At 42.0% G+C, this 21,077-nt stretch overlaps 1 protein-coding gene across 2 annotated transcripts; it reads left to right on the plus strand.

Moving 5' to 3' along the window:
• The first annotated feature begins 656 nt into the window (after nucleotides 1-656).
• On the plus strand, nucleotides 657-19,318 carry LOC115049199 (uncharacterized). Of its 2 annotated transcripts, none has more exons than XM_029511229.1 (6): nucleotides 657-792; nucleotides 8,011-8,978; nucleotides 11,516-11,567; nucleotides 13,351-13,474; nucleotides 15,155-15,297; nucleotides 18,867-19,318. In XM_029511229.1, the coding sequence occupies exons 1-6, from the start codon at nucleotides 712-714 to the stop codon at nucleotides 19,149-19,151; spliced, it is 1,653 nt and encodes a 550-aa protein (XP_029367089.1). In that variant the 5' UTR covers nucleotides 657-711; the 3' UTR covers nucleotides 19,152-19,318. The 2 variants fall into 2 exon arrangements, with proteins under 2 accessions (XP_029367089.1, XP_029367090.1); XM_029511230.1 differs by having other exon boundaries at nucleotides 18,870-19,318.
• Nucleotides 19,319-21,077: the final 1,759 nt, after the last annotated feature.

Below are 21,077 nucleotides of genomic sequence, written 5' to 3' on the forward strand. Positions count from 1 at the left end.
GGCTTGATCAGTTCAGATCTGGGCTGAAATTTCTTCCAAACTTAATACATCTACAGAATGAAATGTAAGTGTTGGATCTGTTTACGGAAGAACTCAATAAAACTACGTAGATCAGACTGTAAAGACTATATTTTAATTGGAGAACATTTTATTTCAACACAAATTTCCGTTTCATAGAGCCATCCTTTCTCCACGAAAAGACAGGCATTTCAAACAAGGCTCCAAACAAATCGAAATACGTATCCAGTCATGAATCAATTTAATTGATTTAACTCTTTAAACAGCTTTAATCAGACTGAAGTGGAGTTCTGAAGCAAACATTGGCTCAATTTAATCCGTACTTTGAACTGATCGTACCAGGCTATAAAAATAATAGACTAGTACATCTGTAGTCGTGCACACACACAAAAAAAAAATGCAACCTGAAGAATAAAAGTTGCAGGAGAAAAACATTAGAAAACAATTAAGCTACGACTAAACTTAGTCATATAAATGTGGGTTAGGGTTAGGGTTAGGGTTTTCTCTTCTAAAGTCGTGTGTTCATTCACACTGGTTGGGGGACAGGGGAGCATTTCAGAGTCTGCTCCCGAGTGCGAGTTCGCCCATGAACGATGGAAGCGCGCTCCCGACACTTCAGGTGAATGAGAGGGAAGCAGCGGAGAGGGACGGGGCTCACTGTGCGTCGCAATAAAAAGGACTATTTAGAGGAAAATGAGTTGTGCTACATCGCTTGGGGCACATGTTTTTATGACAACATACCTGCTCTTCGTCATGGGATGCATTGCCCAGAAAGTAAGTTGACATTTGTTTACTGCAAAGAGAATTTACAAGCATTACCTCCAGCCCCTTGGAGCGCCGTGTTCACTTGTATGGGAGAAAATCAAGCCACGAACTCCGTTCGTAAACGCTGTTGTTTCAAAGTAGTCTCCTTCTTGGCTAATATTATGACCCCCAGCGAACTCAGAAAAGCATCACACAATTACATTTATCACCACCGTGGGCTTTGGCATACATTTAATACACAAACAAAAGAAGGCACATTTTACCTGAATTTAAAATTTAAATGGGTTGTGTGTATTCTCTCCATATTTTTGTACGTTCACAATATAGCGCACCGTAGTAAGCGGCAGAAAGACACGTTACGTAGTTCGAGGCAGTTCCTAAAAGTTGGGATTTAAATTCTGTCAACAGTGTTGCAGAATAACATAGGCGCCGAGTACATTAAAATACCACTCCCCTCATAAAACCATCCGAGCTCTGGTATTATAGCATTTACAAGTGTGGTTGTTGGTGATTGTCTTTAAAATTTACGATTTTTATAATTGAATTTTGCTTACGCTCTGTTCGATAACAGAACAGGACGAAAAGCAGCCTTCTTAAAAGCGCAGGATTATGTTGCCTCTGACGTTCCTACTGCTGTGCCGGAAACAAACTAAACTGAATTAAAATGTTGTCAAAATGATCTTGCGTCTGTCCATCGCATTGAGCCAATACATCAGCCTCATGTAGCCCATAAACTGCTGTAAATTTACTGAAAAGGACTGTTTGCATTTTAAAGGGAGTAGTTCACGTTCAAGTGTGCCATATGTAAAACTATAAAATGTAAAAAAAACAATAAAATGCATTATCCACAGCCAGACTTATTAAATCATGCAGAGTCAGTGTGACTGACTGGTGTTCCCACACCATTCACAAAAAATTCTGAGTCTTTTGGGCTAAATTATAAATTTTCCAAACTTGGAATGTGGCACATTATATGCTCTGAGGCTTCTAAATGGATGTTTTGATGGCACAGGCATGTTTTGATGTTATGCACTTCTCAATGTTAGAGAATGGCATGCAGAGCCCAAACTGCTGAAATGAGAACCACATTGAAAGCATGTTAACCTTATGTTGCACTTCTCATACTCCAAGCTTTGACTCCTGACATGCGAGGTGTTCATGAACAAAAGTTTGTCTCTGAACAGGAACGTCAACAGTCAGAGATTGTTACTCAGGATGTTTTCAATTCAGGCAGGCTGTCAAAGCTCCTGTGAAGTCAGTGAGGCAGCCTGCAGCTTGGTCGAGGTTTGGAAGCTGTTTTGGAGCTGTCACTCCAAGATATGGTTTAAATGGACCCCTTCACTGGATAGATAAATAAATACATGTGCTTTCTGATGCAGAGAAACTGGGCCTTGTTTTTTTTTTTTTTTTCTTGTTGAAAGGAACTGTGCACTAATCTATATTATTCCTGACGGCATGTTGAAATGGACACAAACAGCAGAATTCTTTAACTGAGAGAGACGTATCCTCAATATTTATTATGTTTTCCTGTCAAACTTTGAACTACAATTACTATTAACTCTGCATCACCCAGTACTCCATTCTTAAGTTTTTGAATTATGTGCGATGCAACCTAATGTTCCTGTATGGCATTCGCTTGAGTCATAACTTAGATGGAATACCCTTCGCACAGACTTCTTACAGGACATCAAGAATGCATTACATTGTCATCGGGAGAAGCTCTGTGGCTTCCACCTGTGGTGAGCCGTCTCTTCCACTGATGCGCACAGCAGCACAGTTCCTAGAACTAGACAACAAAAGCCCTTGGTATACTGAATTGTCAGCATCTCCAGCTTTAGTTCCTGTGTGCATAGGGTGCTCACTATCTTTGCAATTATCTGCCTGAGGGGGCACGGTAAATGATGGCTTTGTCCTCTGCTCCCCTTTTGTATTAAGTTGATTTTTGGAACAGCGTAAACAAGCTTGGAATTTATTCTATCCCCCTCAAAAAAAAAAAAAAAGAAAAAAAGAAAAAAAAGGGGGAGGCATCCAAGTCTGATGGTCCACAATTCAGTGTTGTGAACAAGTGAATTTGATCCTTGTTTTATCACTGCGTCCTGTCTTGTGGAAGGTTTTATTTGGAAAGAGCAGACATTCAGATCTAATTGAATTGAATTGCACAACCCTATTGAACTGTGAGTTCACTCATTCCTCCCATGAGTCCTTTGACAACAGATACACGCAGTTTATCAACAGATAAACATGACAATGAACTGGATGCGGATGAGTTAATGTCTGATGAGAACATTTTTGCTTTCAAAATAAAAGCTTCAGTAGCTGAATTTGGTGTGAGCTGCAAGCTGTATACGCTGGTTTTACTTTTGTCTTTAGAGGGTGTGAGAGCGCTGCGTAGTTTTGGGCAATGTACGAAGCACCTTCAGATAAGAACAGAGAATTGCTTGACAACACTAGTCACAATTGAAGTAACCTAAAAGGAAGATTGCTATATCTGTCAAGTTCGCTGTCAGTATTGGTCTGTGTCCTTCCATGTATTACCACAATATCTGAGTCACACAGTTCAGATCAGATACATTCTGTGATTGCCTAAATTCATAGGCAATCGCCGCTACATGCTTTTAAATAAAACAACACATTCATATTCCTTTTTTTTTTTTGGTGTGGGGGGTTTCAACTTCGATCTCCCTGGAAATGAGCTGCATCTCTATAAAAGAGATCAAAATCTTATTCAATTGTGCAGGTGTTGCAATATATTTGATAAGAATGATTATGGGAGTCTTTCCCGATTCTTGAAAAACCTTCAAGCAGCTGTGAGATTTGTTCGGTTACCTCCTGTTTTTTATTGGGGTTTACAGCATTCACAGAAATGATATTTAAAAAAATATATATATATATTGTTGGGGCTTTAATTTTCTTCATTTAGAGTGTGCGCAAATACAGAAACTGTAGCAGCACACACAGTGTGTTTACACGACTGGCCTTCTCACTAACGTGCTGCCCAAAGACTAATTATCATGGATGCAGTCACTGGATCACATTCCAAAATCTGGAAATGATTTCACCAAATTGGTTTAAACCACCGTGAAGATAAAGGTCATGATGCACCACAGGGTTTCACAGGCCTACTTTAACACCACCACAGCAGCAACCGATTTCAATAGAGTTTACACCACAAACATGGGAGAGAGACCTGTGTCCTCATGCCCACCCAGTAACATATGTGTGTTACAGTACAACAGTGGTAACAATTTCCAGCGTTCCACGTTTCCATGCAGGGAACACTTAAAGTCCCATTATGGTTTTGTAAATAAAAGGTTTGATCAAACAGTTTGGGCTCGGTGTGGCCTTTCCTTAGTCCTTCACGATGAGCACAGTGGTGAAAATGTGCTGAGCCAATACGATAGTGGCTAATGAGGGTGACCCTAGAAATGCCATCAGGCTGCTGCACCAGTTGTGTGTAAAATCAGCCTGGTTTGAACGTGCACCCGCTGACATGAGCCCACCAGGAGAGACATTGACATCACAGGGGAGATATGTGATAAATCCTTGGCTCGAGTATCAGCGTCTTTTCACAGCTGTGCAGAATGACCTCAAGCCGCTTCCTTTCTATCTGTGCATTTGCAGGGAGCTGCACAAAACAGAAGATAGACATGCTGCTGAGATTGAGTTGTCGCTTTGGTCAGCTGTTTCTTTTTACCTCTTTACCTCCACTTTTGTACATGGGCTGTTGTGTTTGTGTATGCTCTGTGAGACATCTGTACCTTTCCAGTGCAACTCATGGAAATTCCAGCGTTGCACATTGGGATAAAAACTCTTTTTTTTTATTCTAATTAGATCAGTTGGATTCCTAATCTTGTTAAACTCAAATAGCTCCAGTTTTCATTTGTTTTGTGGCAAGTTTTGCCTCATCGCCATCATAATATATAGCCAATGAAAGGTGTGTGCCACTTAATTACTTTCTGAATATTTTCATGTCTCTGTCACGTAGATCTTAAATGAAGTCAAAATGCATTTAATTACATTTCTATTGGAATTTTTAATTCTACTGAGAATGGAATTCTCAGCAGAAGAAGTCATGCTGCTTGTCCACAGAGCTTTGCTGTGGTGATAGTGATCCTGACCTGAGAAGTTGAGTGCGATTGTAATGCATCCTGAGTGGACTGCTGCTCCCTGAGCACTAGCCTGTGAAGCAGTGTCACTTTTCTCCTCCAGTAAACAGGGCAAGTGAGGATTCCTGCCCCCTTTTGAGGGGCCCGCCTGCCTGTTTATGAGCCAGTCCAGAGCTGTTTGTGCATGAGAGTCAGAGAGAGAGAGAGAGAGAGAGAGAGTGTGAGTGTGAGTGTGAGTGTGAGCGTGTGTGTGTGTGTCTGTGTGTGTGTGTGCGTGCGTGCGTGTGTATGTGCTTGTGTATATTCACACTTCAGCAGAAGCCAACTCGTGTTGCAGAGTTTTCATAGTGGTGTCGTCAGCCTGAGTGGTTTTGAAAATAAAAAATAAAAAAAAATAATTTCATGTTAGCAAATAGCCAGGTCAGTCTGTAGATTAGTGTTTTGTGACAGAGGAGTGTTTTTTTTTTTTCACTCTTGTGTATTTCCCATCATTTTCTGACCACATCCATCCATTTATGTAGAATACAACATCATTGAAAAATATAACTATAATTGTTACAGTAGATAATTGTTAAATTAATGCATATAATTGTACATATGAGTACTATATAACTAAATCAGTCTGACAATGTCATTCAGCGGCTTTAAAGTTGCCTTTTTTTTTTCTTTTTTTTTTTTTTGCATTTGCTGATGCTGAGTGAAAACAATACAATTTGTTAGGGGCCTCTTAGGAATGACAGCAGCTGGTCTGATGTTTCACTGAACAAGTCATATTTGACAATTATGTGCTCAGCTGATCTACTTCTGTCCAGGAAAACCCTTGTCAGCGGCATAATTGGGGCGCAATGACCAGCCGCTTCTTATGTAAACTTTCAACTTGCCTTGTGCTTATTAGCATCACTTCATTAAAATATTATCTGCCCATCTCATTTGCGGAGTAGCTCACCAAAAACGTACTTCGACCCATTGTTTCGCCATGAGAAAAGGCATCCTCGAATAATTAGCGGCCTGTGATGTAACAGAACTGAGATGTTTGGCATTATAAGAATGTCCTATTTCCATTTGGCACCGTGGCACTTTGGGGCCCTTTAATGTGTGGTCTAACATCCCTTGTCCTCAGGGTATGGCAGTCTCTGTCCATGATACAGTTTGTCAGATACAGGACTTTCACATCATACAAGTGTTATTACGTTACATGTGAGTGTTACTTGCATACAGGAACCTTACATTTTTAAGGTATTTATTTGAAACAGCAGTATTAAAAATGAACATATTTTCTTTGCCCTCTACCCTAAAAAGGGGCCACGCCTGCCTCTTCCCCCCCATATTGTGAGGTGGTTCCCCTTTGTTGCGCAACCTTGCTGCAAGCACTGCAAACCCCAAATCAGCTTACTCTCTGTAACCTCAGCAGGAATGGCATTTGGCTCATTCAAATGCCATCCATGTAATTCTTTGCTGTAACACATTAATTTCTAGTAAAGTGTGCGGACAGTACAAGTGTAGCATATCATTCGCTAATTTAACTGTCTCCAAATGTCAGCCAGGGAGAAAAGGAGCAAAAATGTAACTATTATGATACACTTAACATTACAATCATAATGATTTTAACAGTAGCAAAACTGAGGAAATATTTCATGGCATTTGCAGCTTACTAGCCAGAAACACTTGAAAGAATTCAAGGCATTCAAATGAAATTAAAATAACAGATACTGCAATTGTAAATGATGGTTAAGCCTCAGTGAAAAATGTTCACTTGTTGCGGGAAGAAAGTACACAAGTGACAACATGAAAATAACTTTGGCAAAACGCAATGCCTCTCCATTAGCTTTCTGTTGGGAAGGCTACATCACCTATATCATCAGTCCCCGTGTAATCGTCGTGTCATTTGAAGTGCATGAAAGAAAGTTGGCCCGTTGCTCATTAAATCTTTTGTGTATTTCATGGTTTTTCTTTTCAATATTCTTGTCAACACCTGCTGTGCTTTCTGACTGGTTCCAACCACCCCCCCGCGCCACACACACACACACACACACACACACACACACACACACACACGTATTATGTTGTCTTCTGTGCCAACTATGTAGAGGGCTTTTGGTTTGATGTTTGTCTGACCAGAGGGCAGAGAGAGTGCCCTTCTTTTATGATAGTAAATTACATGTAGATTTTGCAACTTAAAATTTACAGAGTGGGAAATAAAAAGCCTTCAGATAGGGATAGCTGGTCTATGCAGTAAGTACAAGTGCCTGTCTGGCTCCATAAACTTTGGGTTTCCTGTTGCCCCTTTCCCCCTCCCATCAAAACAGCATTCTCAAAGTGATCTCTTATGTTTTTCGCCCACTCCAGAGCTCAAGTGTGCCCGCGGGTGTTGGTTTGTTACCTGTATGGGATGGGTGTCTGCCAGTCAGGAGTCATTCCCACAGCCCAGGACCGTGGCCAATAGGAAAGCTCATAAACACAAAGCCCCTTTACAAAGGTCTGGTCGCCAGCTTCCTGGCTTGACCACACATCTGCCAATACTTAGGGCATAAGTCCGCCTTACATCTCTGCACACCTGTGAAGAATTACAGCCAGCATGTTTGACAAAATACCCCTCCCTAGGGTTACCCAAGCAGACAATGCAGACAAAACACAGGCTTTGATATAAATGCAGAACAGAGGGTTGAATAGTTCAGTTTCAAGATGGTTTATGTCAGTGAGCAATAGGACCTCAAGTCGAGTATATTATTTATTGATGGACACCATAGTCTCTGGTATTTTGTCATAGAGAACTTAATCATCTTGTGGCCATTATGTGAACGCATGACTCACCTTAGATTTTAGGTAGTGTAGGAGTCGGGCTGTAACACGATACTAGTCTACACTTTTAAGAATAACATGAATGCTACCATGGGTGGCACCGCTGTGGATTAAAAGCCCTCACCTTGGCAGTGCTTGCATTGTGCGCAATCTGTTGAGCTGTGTGAGTCATGTTAGTTGTTACTCTAAACTAGGGTCTCGGGTGTCATTAAATGACTGGAGAAAAAAAAAAAGTTTAAATTTTTAGACGTGAGAGTTAGCTGCCCAAAGAGCTGATTTGGATTTGTGACACAACTGACTTGTACTGTATTTTATATTGCAGGTGTACTTCGACTGTGGTGCCAAGGTGGATGTGGTGGACGTCCAAGGCCTCATTCTGTCCCCTGGCTTTCCCTACAACTACTCCTCTGGGACACATTGCATTTGGCTGTTCATTGTGCCTGTTGATTACCAGCTTATTCTGGAGATATTTGACTTTGATGTGTTTGAAAGCCATGACTCTGCAGTACAGTACTCAGCTGTCTCTACTTTTGAAGAGGAAGGGGCAGAGGAAGAGGTGACTTTCACCCCTGGCAACTTAGTGGCTGATGAAACTTTGTCAGCAGCTAAAGATTCAATGCTTCAGCGTGCAGGGGATGTCACAAAGACTCAACAGTCCTTCCAAGATGGTGGGGTCAAGCAAGTAGTGTTCCAGGAGCAGTCCACAAAGATGGAATTTACCAAAGTCTCAAATTCTGCCAAAAGATCTGCAGATGCCTCCCCTGGCCTATCATCTTCCTCTCTCCTCCGCATTCCTGATGCTGCGACATCGGTAGACAATGCTGTCAACTCCGCCTCCTCATCTAACCTCAGGGGAGACCTCCACCCAAGTTCAAACCCAAGCACAGTTGTGGAAGAGACCACTCCTGCCTCACAATACACTACTTACACCCCAGCTGTGAGCTCTGAAACGCAGCAGTCCGTGCTTGACGCCTGCCCCCACGATGTCCTCTACATCTCAGACCTTATCACCTTCTCCTCCAGGTTCTGTGGGTCCAACCGGCCTCCCAGCAGCCAGCTGGTTTTCGGCTCCAGCCAGGAGATGGTGGAGGTCATCATGGAGCTCATCACAACCACACACTGGGGCCGAGGCTTTGCCCTCCTCTTCCACTACCATAACCTGACAGAACCATGGGGGGAACACCATGCCTCCGCTCCCATAGCCAGCAAGATAGACTCTTTGCTGGCTGCTGTGAGCGGAGCTGCCTTTTTTGCTATGATACTTACAAGTGCCCTCTGCATCATTTTCAGGTAAGGGAAACTTTATTTAGAAAAGGAAAGAACGTATAAAACAGCAGAGACAAACTAGAGCACGAACGATAAATGCAACCAGAAGCTTTTCATCTTAATGCAATGCAGTTGATTGTTGCCCCACCAATAATGAACAACAACATTGTGTAATCTATACAAAAAATTAGATATGCTGCATTGGCTAGTATTTATCATAAGTCCTATTTATATCAATGAAAGAATTCAACTTTATTTAAAGGATAAAAAATTGTTAATAGTAAAAAATTGTTAGGCTAAAAAAAAATGTTTTAAAATCCAGAGTTCAGCCACCAGGTGACGCTTTTGTTGAATTCTCATTAATATCAACCCATTTAAAAACTATAAAGGTCATATTCAATTAACTACAACGATACAATGTCCCATTTCTTTGGCCACCTTAGCACTATAACTCAAGGAAAAAGAATCTCAGTTGTTCAATCCATCCCTTTGTTTCAGTGTATATTATGTCAGCAAATGCTTAATGCAATTATTGATTTTGAACATAGTCCCCAGATGATAAATTGGTCAGTTAAATGGACATTTTGTCTAGTGCCACCGGCACATTGACATATTTGGTTTTGTGTGTCTGAAAAACTGATTAGCACATATATTCAAAATATCCAGAGGACACAGTTTCCAGTTTAATGCTTATTATCAAATGTCAGCATGCTAATATGATAAACATGGTGACATGGTGGACAGCCGCATGTTTGGGTTACTATGAGCGTGGTATTGCAGTAGTATTGGTAGTATTTAGCTCAAGGCACCACAGAACTGCTGCACACCATTAGTATTATACAGCAAATGGTTTTCACCACAGAGAAACTCAAGATTCTTCTTGGCTTTATTTTTTAATTGCCCTCAGTACGTTCAATGTTAATATGATCTTAATGTTGTCATGAATGAAAATGGGCTGGTCTGACAGTAAATGCAAACACACATAGTTTCCCACATTTACACACATTCACTACTTTGTTATGTTGACTCAGCTGGAAATCTTAGTCCCTGATGTGGTGAGCCATGGTCATTAGTTAGGTTGGCTGCAAATGCGCAGCTTCCTTGATGTGGAGTATTCTTGCCATATACAGCAAGGCATTCAAGGTACAGCACCTGGCATCAATTCCAGAACACAAAAACACAGACTTCACAAAATTAAATGGAAGTGAAACAAGGAGAAGGGACAACAAGCAGGAGAGCCAAATGTGAGGTTGGTACCAATTTTCAGACAATCAAAAGATGGAATTTATAAACTGTTCCTGCTTCCATCTCAGGGGACAACGTACAAAAAACAGAGAGCTTGAGTGTAGAGGATTGTCTGTTCTGACAGGCTTTTACCTCACAGGTCCAGGATCCAGAAAGGCTCAGATTTATCTTCCTTAGTATTCGGCTTTCTGTGAGAAAGATCCCTGTTAAATATGATTTGTATTCGTTACAAATGCTGCTTAGTTTCTCCAACTCATCCGTCAGGCACAATAACTCCACAGGGTCTGACTATTAATGACAGGGAAATTGGAAACACATGTTCAATAAAATGAAACTGTAATTAGCAAGAACAACAGCACGAGTCATTCGAGCATTACCATGAAATGCCCACCTCATCAGAGCCCTCAGTGCTTTGTTTGTTGTTGTTATTGTTTGTTTGTTTGTTTGTTTTTTCTTTTTCAGTAGTTCCATATTAATTTAAACAACTTCATGGGAATCACTGGAAAACAAATAGCCTGGCAAGCTATGCAAGACCTTTCAAGTTTAAGGCAGCAGTGAGATTAACTGTGAAGGTCCCCACTGGTCAGGAAACAGCCAAAGGTGGATGAGAGTCACAGCAGGGGTTGCCCTCAGTTGCGAGTAATGAACCGATTCAGCTGTATGAGCCAATTTTAATAAGTGGCCACTAGCTGAAATATCTCTGCATGCTCCATTGGTTCATATGCACTTAAGAGTACAGCAGAAAGAAAGGAGATCATTAATTAATAGGTTTAATCTCTGTTATATCATCTAATATCAATACCCTTCTGTGCTCCTGTGTGGAAGAACCGTGCGTATCACTCTTCCTCCCTTTAGCTGCTACAGTGTTTTATGGCATATATGTCCACACATATTTGAAATGAGTGTCAGCTGACAGTAGTCAATCCCTACAGGAAAAAGTTAAGCACAGCAATGACATTTCAATAAAAACCACTTTGTGAGCTGATGGAGTTGTGGTATGTGTGTGAATGTAATACTGTGGTGTATCTAGCTCCATCATCCAACACCACAACAGAGCAACTATTTAGAGAGGAAATAGCCACTGGCATGTTGGAGTTATTATATATTAAGTGAGGTGGCTACGAGGTCGAAAAGATCCCATATCTGAACAGTGGTCATTTTTACATTTCGAGTAAATTTGGGAACACTCAAGGGTTTTTTGTTCTTGAAAAAATGCTGCCAAAGCTGTGGGAAAAAATGTGGACATTCATAAAGGGTGGTTTTCAGATATGTCTGTAATTATAAAATGAATCACTGTGGTACTTCATGTTTTCCAGACCCAAATTGTGTCCAAAACGAGCAAGCTCCTGTGCATCCAGCAACTCTGAGGTACACACATGAACTGTGTATCGTTTCGTCTCGTTTCTTTCACCCTTCCTCACCTACATCTCTACATGCCACTGTCTCTCCACCCTAACCCACCTTCTCCCTACTGCCTTTTTTCTCAGTCAGACATTCTTCAGAAAAATCTGCTTTATTTGGGATCACTGGACATTTCTTTTGATATTTTTTGCTGCCCACTGCTCCGCCTCTCCCCACACAGCCATGCCTGTTCAGGTTCACATTAGGTCGCGCAAGCGTGAAACAAAGGTAGATAAACATGAGGATGGAACTGCGGTGCATTTGCTACTGCGATTGGCATTGTGGCATGAATAACAGCAAGAGCAGGAGAAGAAGAGAACAGCATGCAATGCAAGCAAAAGAAGAATATTAATGACTGAAACTACTTAAATTACATAAATAAATATGACCAGTAAGTTGAAATAACAGAAGCAATATTAGTGGTAATTATAACCACAGTAGAAATAATGATGATAATAATGATTATTGGAGCGGCAGGTGTTTGGCAGGAACAGTGGTTTGGTACATGCTGGATCCAGACAGGGAGAGGAAAAGCACAAACTATGGGAAAGGGAAGACCCAAAGTTAATGACGTAGTAATAGTGTGATATAAATGCATACAGATTAAGCCTAGCAGCTTAACTGAAGGATAAGTAAAGGATGGTCACCTGAGCCAGTGACTCTGGGAACCCAAGTAAACCTACATTAAGAGGCGAAGTGACCTTCTGGGACAACAGAGAACTTTGAGCTCTCTGAGATAGGATTGAGTTTGGTCATTAAGAGCTTTGTATGTTAGATGAAGGATTTAAAATTCTATTCTGAATTTTGCTGGGAGCCAACGAAGAAAAGCCAAGCCAGGAGAAATGTGATCTCTTTTTCAATTTCCTGTCAGTACTCGCACTGCCACATTTTGCATCACTGAAGGCTCTTTAGAAATGAGTTTGGACATCCTGATAGGAATGAATTACAGTTGTCCAGTCTAGTGGTCACAAATGCATTCAGTAGATTTTCTGCAGTGTCCTGAGACACCATGTTTCTGATTTTCACAGTATTGTGCAGTTGAAAACAGGCTTGTTTTAAGTGAGTATCAAAGGTCATGGTCTGGTCAAAAACGACAAGGTTCCAGCTTCTTAAATTTGTCATTAAATGATAGTTGATCAAATGCCTTTGGGCCATTGTTCAGACAAACATTCTGCTGGTACTAAGAGGAGACATTCACCTCTGGAAAAGTGCATATGGCCAGAATGGCGGACCTTTTCTTATACAACAAAGGCAGAAATCAAAATAAAAATGAACACAATCTAATACAGCTAAATAGTATAATTGTGTCTATAATGTTCAGTTTTTGATTAAATAATAATAATAATAATAAAAAAAACCTTTACATTTATTTGTCTGCTGGTTTTACAGGATGCAATTTTTTGCAGCTAATTGGACTCCCTTTACACATTATACATTATATAGAGACACTACAGTTCAGCAGGAGCACCAACTGTAGCCTCCGAACGACCATAAAGTTTATTCAACACCTCACTAAACAGTTTCAACAAAAACTGAACATTGTCAACATCATGAAGTTGGGATTCGTTTACAGGACCGCTGGATTGCTTTTCATTGGTTTTAGTTATGTGTTCCTCATAAACTGCCCACTGAGTGTGATTTGAAAACATAGTAGCAGCTTTCCATTTTTAAGAAAAGCTCTGAAGAACTGATCCCTGTGTTTCAGCCTGGTGTTGGGATGGGGTCAACGGGGTTTTCCACTGTGTTGCAGGTGCCAGACGGACTCCCAAACGCTGGGGCTGAGGCCCGGGAGCTACAACTGATTGCTGAGAATCAGACCAACCCTGATGCGGCCACAGAGCATTGCAACGGGAATGATAGCCCGCCACACACAGGTGGGAGTGACACAAAATTGCAACAAACACACTGGATATCTAGTTTTCTGGATTGCTGATGTACACTTAACAAAAATATTAAGTGAACATCAGCCTTATGGTGTTTACCAAATTTTTTAAATCTGTCTACTGATTAAGGCGCGATAGCAGCATGGTAGTTAGCGCTGTTGCATCACAACAAGAAGGTTGTGGGTTCAGTTCCCGTGCATGTTTGGGTTCATTTGTGGCTGTTAATTGTCCGTCCGTCTGAGTGTGAGTGTGAATGGTTGTTGCTCTCTGTGTGTTAGCCCTGTGATGGACTGGCGACCTGTCCAGGGTGTCCTCCACCCTCACCGAGCCCAGCGAGCTGGGATTAGCTCCAGCACCCCCTGCGGCCTGGAAACGGATAAGCGGCAGAAGATGAATGAATGAATGAATGAAGCTTCTCATTATACCTCACATGGATTATGAATTGCACATTACTGTGTGTGTCATTCATTTTGATTTACATTTATGCAGCATGTTCAGACTCTTTACTAGAACAATTTCAGGAATGAAAATAATAGCTCCAGAAATATAAATCTGCCATTTCTTAATTCCCCAGCAAAGCAATGATCTAATGAAATTTTAGTGAAGTCATTCAAAAACTGAAGGGGTCTAAGGAATGTGCCTCAATTGCGGCGATGTTTTTCTGGAGATGACTTTGTCAGTCATAAAGAGTGGAATTGAATATTCCTTTAATGAGTTACTCTAAGTGGTGCTCTTTGTGTTTTCATTCGTGGTGTTTATCGCTGCTCATGCTAACCACCCACTTCTTCTATTTATTCCAAGTAAATTACCACTGCTGTTTCTGGGAAAGGAAATCTTTCTTGCTTTACGGGAGTTTCACTAGGAAAGGTTTACTTAACACTTTGAGTGCAACATGTTATCATGACCTGCTTCAGGGATGAATCACTTTAGTCACAAACATGTTGTAAGCTTCTACTTCAAATTAAAAACAAGTTGTGCCGGAGAAACTCCGTGGACTTGGGGAGTATCACCAGGGTTTTCAACTGAAAGAAAAATTGCACTCATTTTAGTGCACACAGGCTTGATCCTGGAACAATCCAATCCAAAGACTCTTTCTTTCTTTCTCTTTCTCTCCCCACTCTCTCTGTTGTTGTCTCTCTCTCCCTCTCTCTCTCTCTCCCCCTCTTTCTCTCTCTCTCTTAGTGGGACTCAACACAGGCCAGGAGATTTGTGGGTTGTGGCATTTAACCCACAAAGCAGCTTGGGGGTAGTTTTAACAACAGAGGAATACAGTCCCCCTCTTTGTGTGCTCAAGTCACAGCATTACGAGTTTATGCTAAACATACAACTTAAACACAGCGACGGAGTTGATTTTAGTCAACTCTGTTGTGTTATTTCTTCCAACCAAGAGCTACAGTTTTTTTATGAATAGCAAACAGTCCTTACTGCTGACGCTGACTACATTAAATCAATGTGGAGCACCACATCAAATAATCTAAGTTTCAATGGTGGAAAGTGTTGTAATGGGCAATGTTGGATTTTACAAAAAATTACACTGCTGCTGGAGAAAAACTGCACAAATGCTGCTGTCGTGATGCTCAGGACTTCAATGTATTTCTTTGAGCACTATTACAATTCAATATTTCCATTCTTTTGTCTTCGGCATAAATTTTTCTCTCTGTGTTTCTGTAGTCAGTGCTTCCATTGACATTTCCCAGAATGCAGAGGTTGCTCTTTCCTGCAGTGGTTTGACAGAACTTGACCTTGGCGCAGATGAGGTTTTCATTGTATCCTCAGCCCCTAGCCCAAGCAGACTCCACGTCTCCCCGCACACGGTAAGAACCTGTTTCTGTATGGTCAGCTAGATCAGTCCTAAAAATCTACATGCTGTCAACATGGGTCTGTGGATGACAGAGTGACTTGAGCCAAAACAAATTGACAGCTATTGAATGGCACAGTGGAAATTTAGTACTAATATTCACAATCTCAAATGGATGTATCCTAATGACTGGAGGTCAACATTTCCACTTAATCTGTGAAATCACCTTGTATCTACCTGATGAAATAGAACAAAATCTGTTCCAGACATGGTTCTTTTGCCATTTTTTCATCAGATGTTTTTGAATAAACAGAAACTGCAGCAAAAGCACTGTGAGCATGTTAGTGTGCTGATGTTGGAATTTGGTTTAAGCTCTCTATAGACTTTTCTATCTTCCCTTCTTAGGAATTGTAAGGAAAGCAGTTTTATTTTGATGTTGCTTCATAGACACTAACATTATCTGTTTAAAGGCCCAGCTCTCCAGCATGGGTGATCTCCGTGCTCTGAGAAAATGATCCATGAGCATCAGAGGTGGCAGGGCATTCACTGCTTTGAATTGACCCAGTGTTCCTAATAAGGTTGACACTGTTTTATTTTCATGCGCGTGGTACAGTCTGAAACTATGAAAACTATGAGGACATAAATGGGAAATGAAGATAATTAAAAAATGGGAGGAGCGTTCAAGAAGCAACGGTTCAACCAAGCGTTTTTTTCTCTGCTCTCTTTTGTTTTCTCTTGGAATAAGAGTTGGCATAAAACAGCTCTGGCAGCTTTTTGAAGGACTGGCAAGCTTTTCTGCAGCCTAGGCTAATGGAGTATTATCTACAGAGCCAGATTCCCAGCTCCAATTGTGTGTGAGAGTGTGTTTGTGTGTGTCGGTGTGTGTCCACGCTTTGACAGTGTGTGGTCTGCCTGTGTGTGTCCTCAATGCAGACATCCATATAAATTATGTTTTCAACATCTTGCATGGGCTAATGGTCAGATCAAGATCACAGAAAACACATGTTTTTATGATAACTTTCAGGTGAGCTTCCAGGTTAACATTGCTACACAACCCCAATTAATAAAATGCACATTAAGCCATGAATCCCCATGTGATAACTTGTTGCAAGGCATCCTTTCTGAGAGAGTTTTCAATTTAGTTCCAAAGAAGATGAGCGGACCGTTTTCTCACGTAAACTCCAGATATTATTGAGGTAGGGGAGCCTTGGTCAAACTGAGCTGTGAAATCCTGTCCTGATATCTGACATTGAATAGACTGGAAAAGTTACAGTTGAGTTTCTACAGGCGCCTCAGAGGGGTCTCATAGTCAACTGTGTAGGCTGATTTTTCACCTCATTTGTCAAATCTAAAAGTTGCCATTGTGTTTGTAGGGCTTTAGTGACTAAAAGAACATTTTATTTAAACCCCTAGCTAATTCTTGTCTAGACAAAGCTAGCGACTAGTGATTCTGTGGGAAGGATTATCTGGACTTGTTCTCTGTCTGATGGGTGCAACCCCTAAAACCTTCATCCTCCCCTGAAAAACAGCGGCTGACTAATCAAGATAGATCGAATTGCCCTAACCCTATCCTCATCTAACATATCAATCACAACTGGCCTTTTCTGGTTGCTCATGCAAGGATGGCATACACAAGTCTCAATAAAGTGAAGAGCCCTCTCGATTAGTTATTTTGTTTGTACCTGTAATAATGATGAGTTGTACATACACAACAATGCAAACGTGAGCGAAACAGCTCCAAAGCCCATGCCATTCTCTCAACAGCTTTAATATACTTAAGAAATAATGAGTGAGATTGCTACGTGAGCCACACACGCTCGACTGGCTGGCTGCGTGGTTAAGCGGGCCAAGCTAATCAGCACGGATCCTTCTTGTTAATCCATTAATGTAGTAAACAACACAATCTGTCGGGAGGAATTCAGGTGTGAGGGGGAAATGTAGCAGGTGCATGCTGGCAGCCTGTCAGTTTGTAATATCTCCACTTTAAGGTCTGCGTTGCTGTATGCAGTGATTCTTTTCATTATTTCTGTGAGTCACTGAAATAAAGTGTTAATGTTTGGAATGTTTTACATGTAGTTGTTTGGTTAGCAGGATTTATCAGTTTCAGGAACTCTTCTCATTGCTTGTGTCTCTTGATGTCTGACTTGAATAAGTGTATTTACAGATTTGATCGCGTCACCATGATGTCTGACAGTATTGTCCATGCATAGTCATTCACATTTCAAATTTGCAGTGAGTGTAGGTGTATTACTGCCACATGAATATAGTTGTTCCACTGATGTTCCATAGCACAGATTCATGCCTGATTCAATAACCAGCCTGCTGCTCGGCGCAGATAATGATGATGATAATAATAATAATTATAAATTGTATCTCCGGGGAACACAATGGACCAGAGCTTTACTCTTGCACTTGTCCTGAAGGGGGGACCTGGGAGTATGCCCATCCAGTCTGCATGTGTTTTGTGGACCTGGAGAAGGCGTACGACCGCCAGGGCTGCGCTTTGTCACCAATTCTGTTTGTGATTTTCATGGACAGTATATTGAGGCATAGTCGTGGGGGAGGAGGGCTGCAGTTCAGGGAGCTGAGGGTTACATCTCTGTTTTTTGCGGATGATGTGGTCCTATTGGCTCCATCAGTCTGTTACCTCCAGTGCTCACTGGACAAGTTCACAGCCGAATGTGAAGCGGCTGGAATGAGGATCAGCACATCTAAATCAGAGGCCATGGTTCTTAGCAGGAAACCCGTGGACTATGTACTCCGGGTAGGAAATGAGTCCTTACCCCAGTGAAGGTAAGATGGAGCATGAGATTGGCGAGAGAGTCGAAGAGCAAAGCTCTCTATCTACCAGTCAGTCTTTTGTTCCTACCCTCACCTATGGTCATGAGCGATGGGTCATGACTGAAAGAACGAGATCGCGAGTACAAGCGGCCGAAATGGGTTTCCTCAGGAGGGTGGCTGGATTCTCCCTTAGAAATAAGGTGAGAAGCCATCCGGGAGGGACTTGGAGTAGAGGTGCTGCTCCTCCGCGTGGAAAGGAGCCAGTTGAGACGGTTCGGGCATCTGATAAGGATGACACCGGGACAAGGCATGTCCAGCTGGGAGGAGGCCACGGGGCAGGCCGAGGACCAGGTGGGGAGATTATATCTCCACACTGGCCTGGGAGCGGCTTGGGATCCCCCAGCCAGAGCTGGCTGATGTGGCCGGGGAAAAGGACGTTTGGGGTCATCTGCTGGAGCTGCTGCCTCTGCGACCTGGCCCCAGATAAGCGGATCAAGTTGAAGATGAAGCTGTATTTATTAGTGCCTCTGGGGCACTTTAACAAAATGGTCATTTGTGTTATTGTAGCTGCTGTTAAGTGCTTGATCATAATTCCACTAAAGATTTGTGTGTTAGTTATTTTGTGTGGTCATCCTCAGCCCTAATTAATTTGTTTATCCTCGTTTCGTGTTATCATGGTGAGATTTAGCTACATATGTATGTTTTCAGTATCTCTTCACTTGTTAGTCGCAAATGAACCTACCCACAATTTCTCATGGCGCACACTTTATGCTTACTTAAATCTTCCTGTTTTCTGTCTCTTAGCAGCGGGAGAGGTTTCTCCGGCACAGCGACACCGGTCCCAGTCCTGCAGGTGACTGGCCCTCACCGGACTCCACCAACTCACCTACTAGTGTAAGGTCCGGTGGTGGCTGTGCCAGACCAAGGGCGTGGAGTGTACGAACCTTCCAGGACTTTCTCCCTCCACTGCCTCAGCTGCATAAGAAGTGGTGCAGCTGGAACTCCACCAGTCCCTTCACTAAGCTAGTGGACAGTGTCAGTACTAGAGCCTTTGCTTTTTTCATGCGCAAAGACAGAAGCTTGTCTTAGCAGTTCCATGAGATACTAAAAAATGTTGTCAATATGAATGGGTGTATCTGTAGAATTATCATATCAAGCGTTGTTAGCTGATCTAAAGAACATCCCAAATTGCTGGATGTTCTCCCTGACTTTGTTACAGTGATTATTTTATGTAATGGACGAATCAGTCCTGCTATTGTACCTGTTGGATTGCCACCACACTTAACTTGAAAACAGCAACAAACTGTATCATATCATTGCAGGCTCCATCCAGCTTGACAGCTGCTGGCAGGGGAGGAGACAACAGGAAGGTCTTCTCTGAGGTTCAGCTGGAGACCAAGGCAGACAACAGCACCATCTCTGACTCATCCATCAGCAATGCTTCCTTTCCGCTTACACAGCCTGCCCAGAGACAACGGCGTCTCAACTCCACAAGTAACCTGCGTCGCTCGCTGTTCACGGGGCCTTGCTTCGGCCTGCTCTCTGGGACAGCAGATCTGGTGAAGGCCTCCGGGGTTACTCAGTCCCAGCTATCACGCTCAGAGCCAAGCAATGGCTCTTCCTCCTCCACCCAGTGTCAGATCGAGAGTGGCCAAGCTGGAAAGAAGCGCGATTTCCCCAGCGAGGGTGATCACATCAGCGTGCCGGTGTTCGCCATCTCTGAGGAGGAGGACCGGCAGCCTCTGGTCTCAGCTGAGCACCTGGACCAGACGTCTGCCTCTGCTGTGTTGAATGGACTAGTGAGAGGAGCATTTGAGGGGAACGGGCCTGCACTGGGAAGCACCAGCCAAAGCCCGCAGAACCAGAGGGCCAGGCCAGAATGGAGGCCAAGGGGGAGCCAGGTGTCAGGAGGGGCTGGTCTGCCCCCTTCCAGCATACCCAACGTCATGGAGGCAAACACAGTCAATGACAGCCAGCTGTGCCTTGGTCAGTCAACAGTGCTGAGTAGTGTGACCAACCAGATGTGAGCACATTCTGAAAAAAGGAGGGACTCTGGTGGTTCAGTTATCCATTTCTGAACTCTTAGTGCCACTTTTTGAAATATACATAACCTACTTCTTTAATTTCTGAAAATCATCCTGTACAAAATTACTACATATTCCTCTCACTCTAGTTGATCTTTATTTTCATCAAGTTTTGTTCAGACAAAGATGGAATATTACGATGCTTTCCGTGCCCCTGACAACTGTGGTGTTAGACGTTTAAAAAAAATATGACTGATTGCAAACATGAACAGAAAAAGTATTTTCAAAGCGAGTACTCCCTTGACTCTTAGCAGCACCTTTAAGCCTGATTCATTAACTAGTTTGCTGGTATTCATTGATTTATAATATGCCAATCATTGCACTCAGCATTCAGTCACTCATTCTTTCATTATGGAGTTTGTGTTGCCCTGTGCCAGCTTTCCACTTTTTCATTAATGCTTTTTCATGTGGTAATTTTTTTTTAGTCCAGGCTAATGAATGCTTATACAACTATCCAAGTCATCGGCAGAGCATAGCTCATATTTATAATCAATGTTGCTACAGCATATGCATACAGTATGTACTCCCAAGGCCGACACTGGATTATCAAAGGGAATCAAAATCACGTAAAAGCACATACAGCACTAATATACACTATTTTCAAGTATAAAGAGATAGCAAGCACAGTAGTATTTAAAATGGGTTATTAATTAGTGTAAAGTTTGAATAAAGTTGATGTCATTGAGATGTCTTGTCCGTGACCTGATGGAAGCTGATATTCTATTAGCAGAAAACTCACAATGTCCTCACCAAGTCAGGATCTTTTCATCCAGTGATCCATGAGTTGAGGCAGAAAACTGGAAATGCAAATAAACGTACAGAAGATTGATGAGCATTATATGACATGATGGATATGATAAAAACATTTAGTTTCAAAATAAAACCTTAAATCCTAATCCTTAAAAGCAAATCAGTGTGCAACTATTTCTGG

The sequence above is a fragment of the Echeneis naucrates genome, chromosome 9 (assembly GCF_900963305.1).
Source record: "Echeneis naucrates chromosome 9, fEcheNa1.1, whole genome shotgun sequence".
Taxonomy (NCBI): Eukaryota; Metazoa; Chordata; class Actinopteri; order Carangiformes; family Echeneidae; genus Echeneis; species Echeneis naucrates.

Coding starts and splice junctions, on each gene's coding strand:
- LOC115049199 (XM_029511229.1), top strand. CDS start 712: ATGAGTTGTGCTACATCGCTTGGGGCACATGTTTTTATGACAACATAC. Junction 11,568..13,350: donor GTGCATCCAGCAACTCTGAG/GTACACACATGA, acceptor ACTGTGTTGCAG/GTGCCAGACGGACTCCCAAA. Junction 13,475..15,154: donor TGATAGCCCGCCACACACAG/GTGGGAGTGACA, acceptor GTGTTTCTGTAG/TCAGTGCTTCCATTGACATT.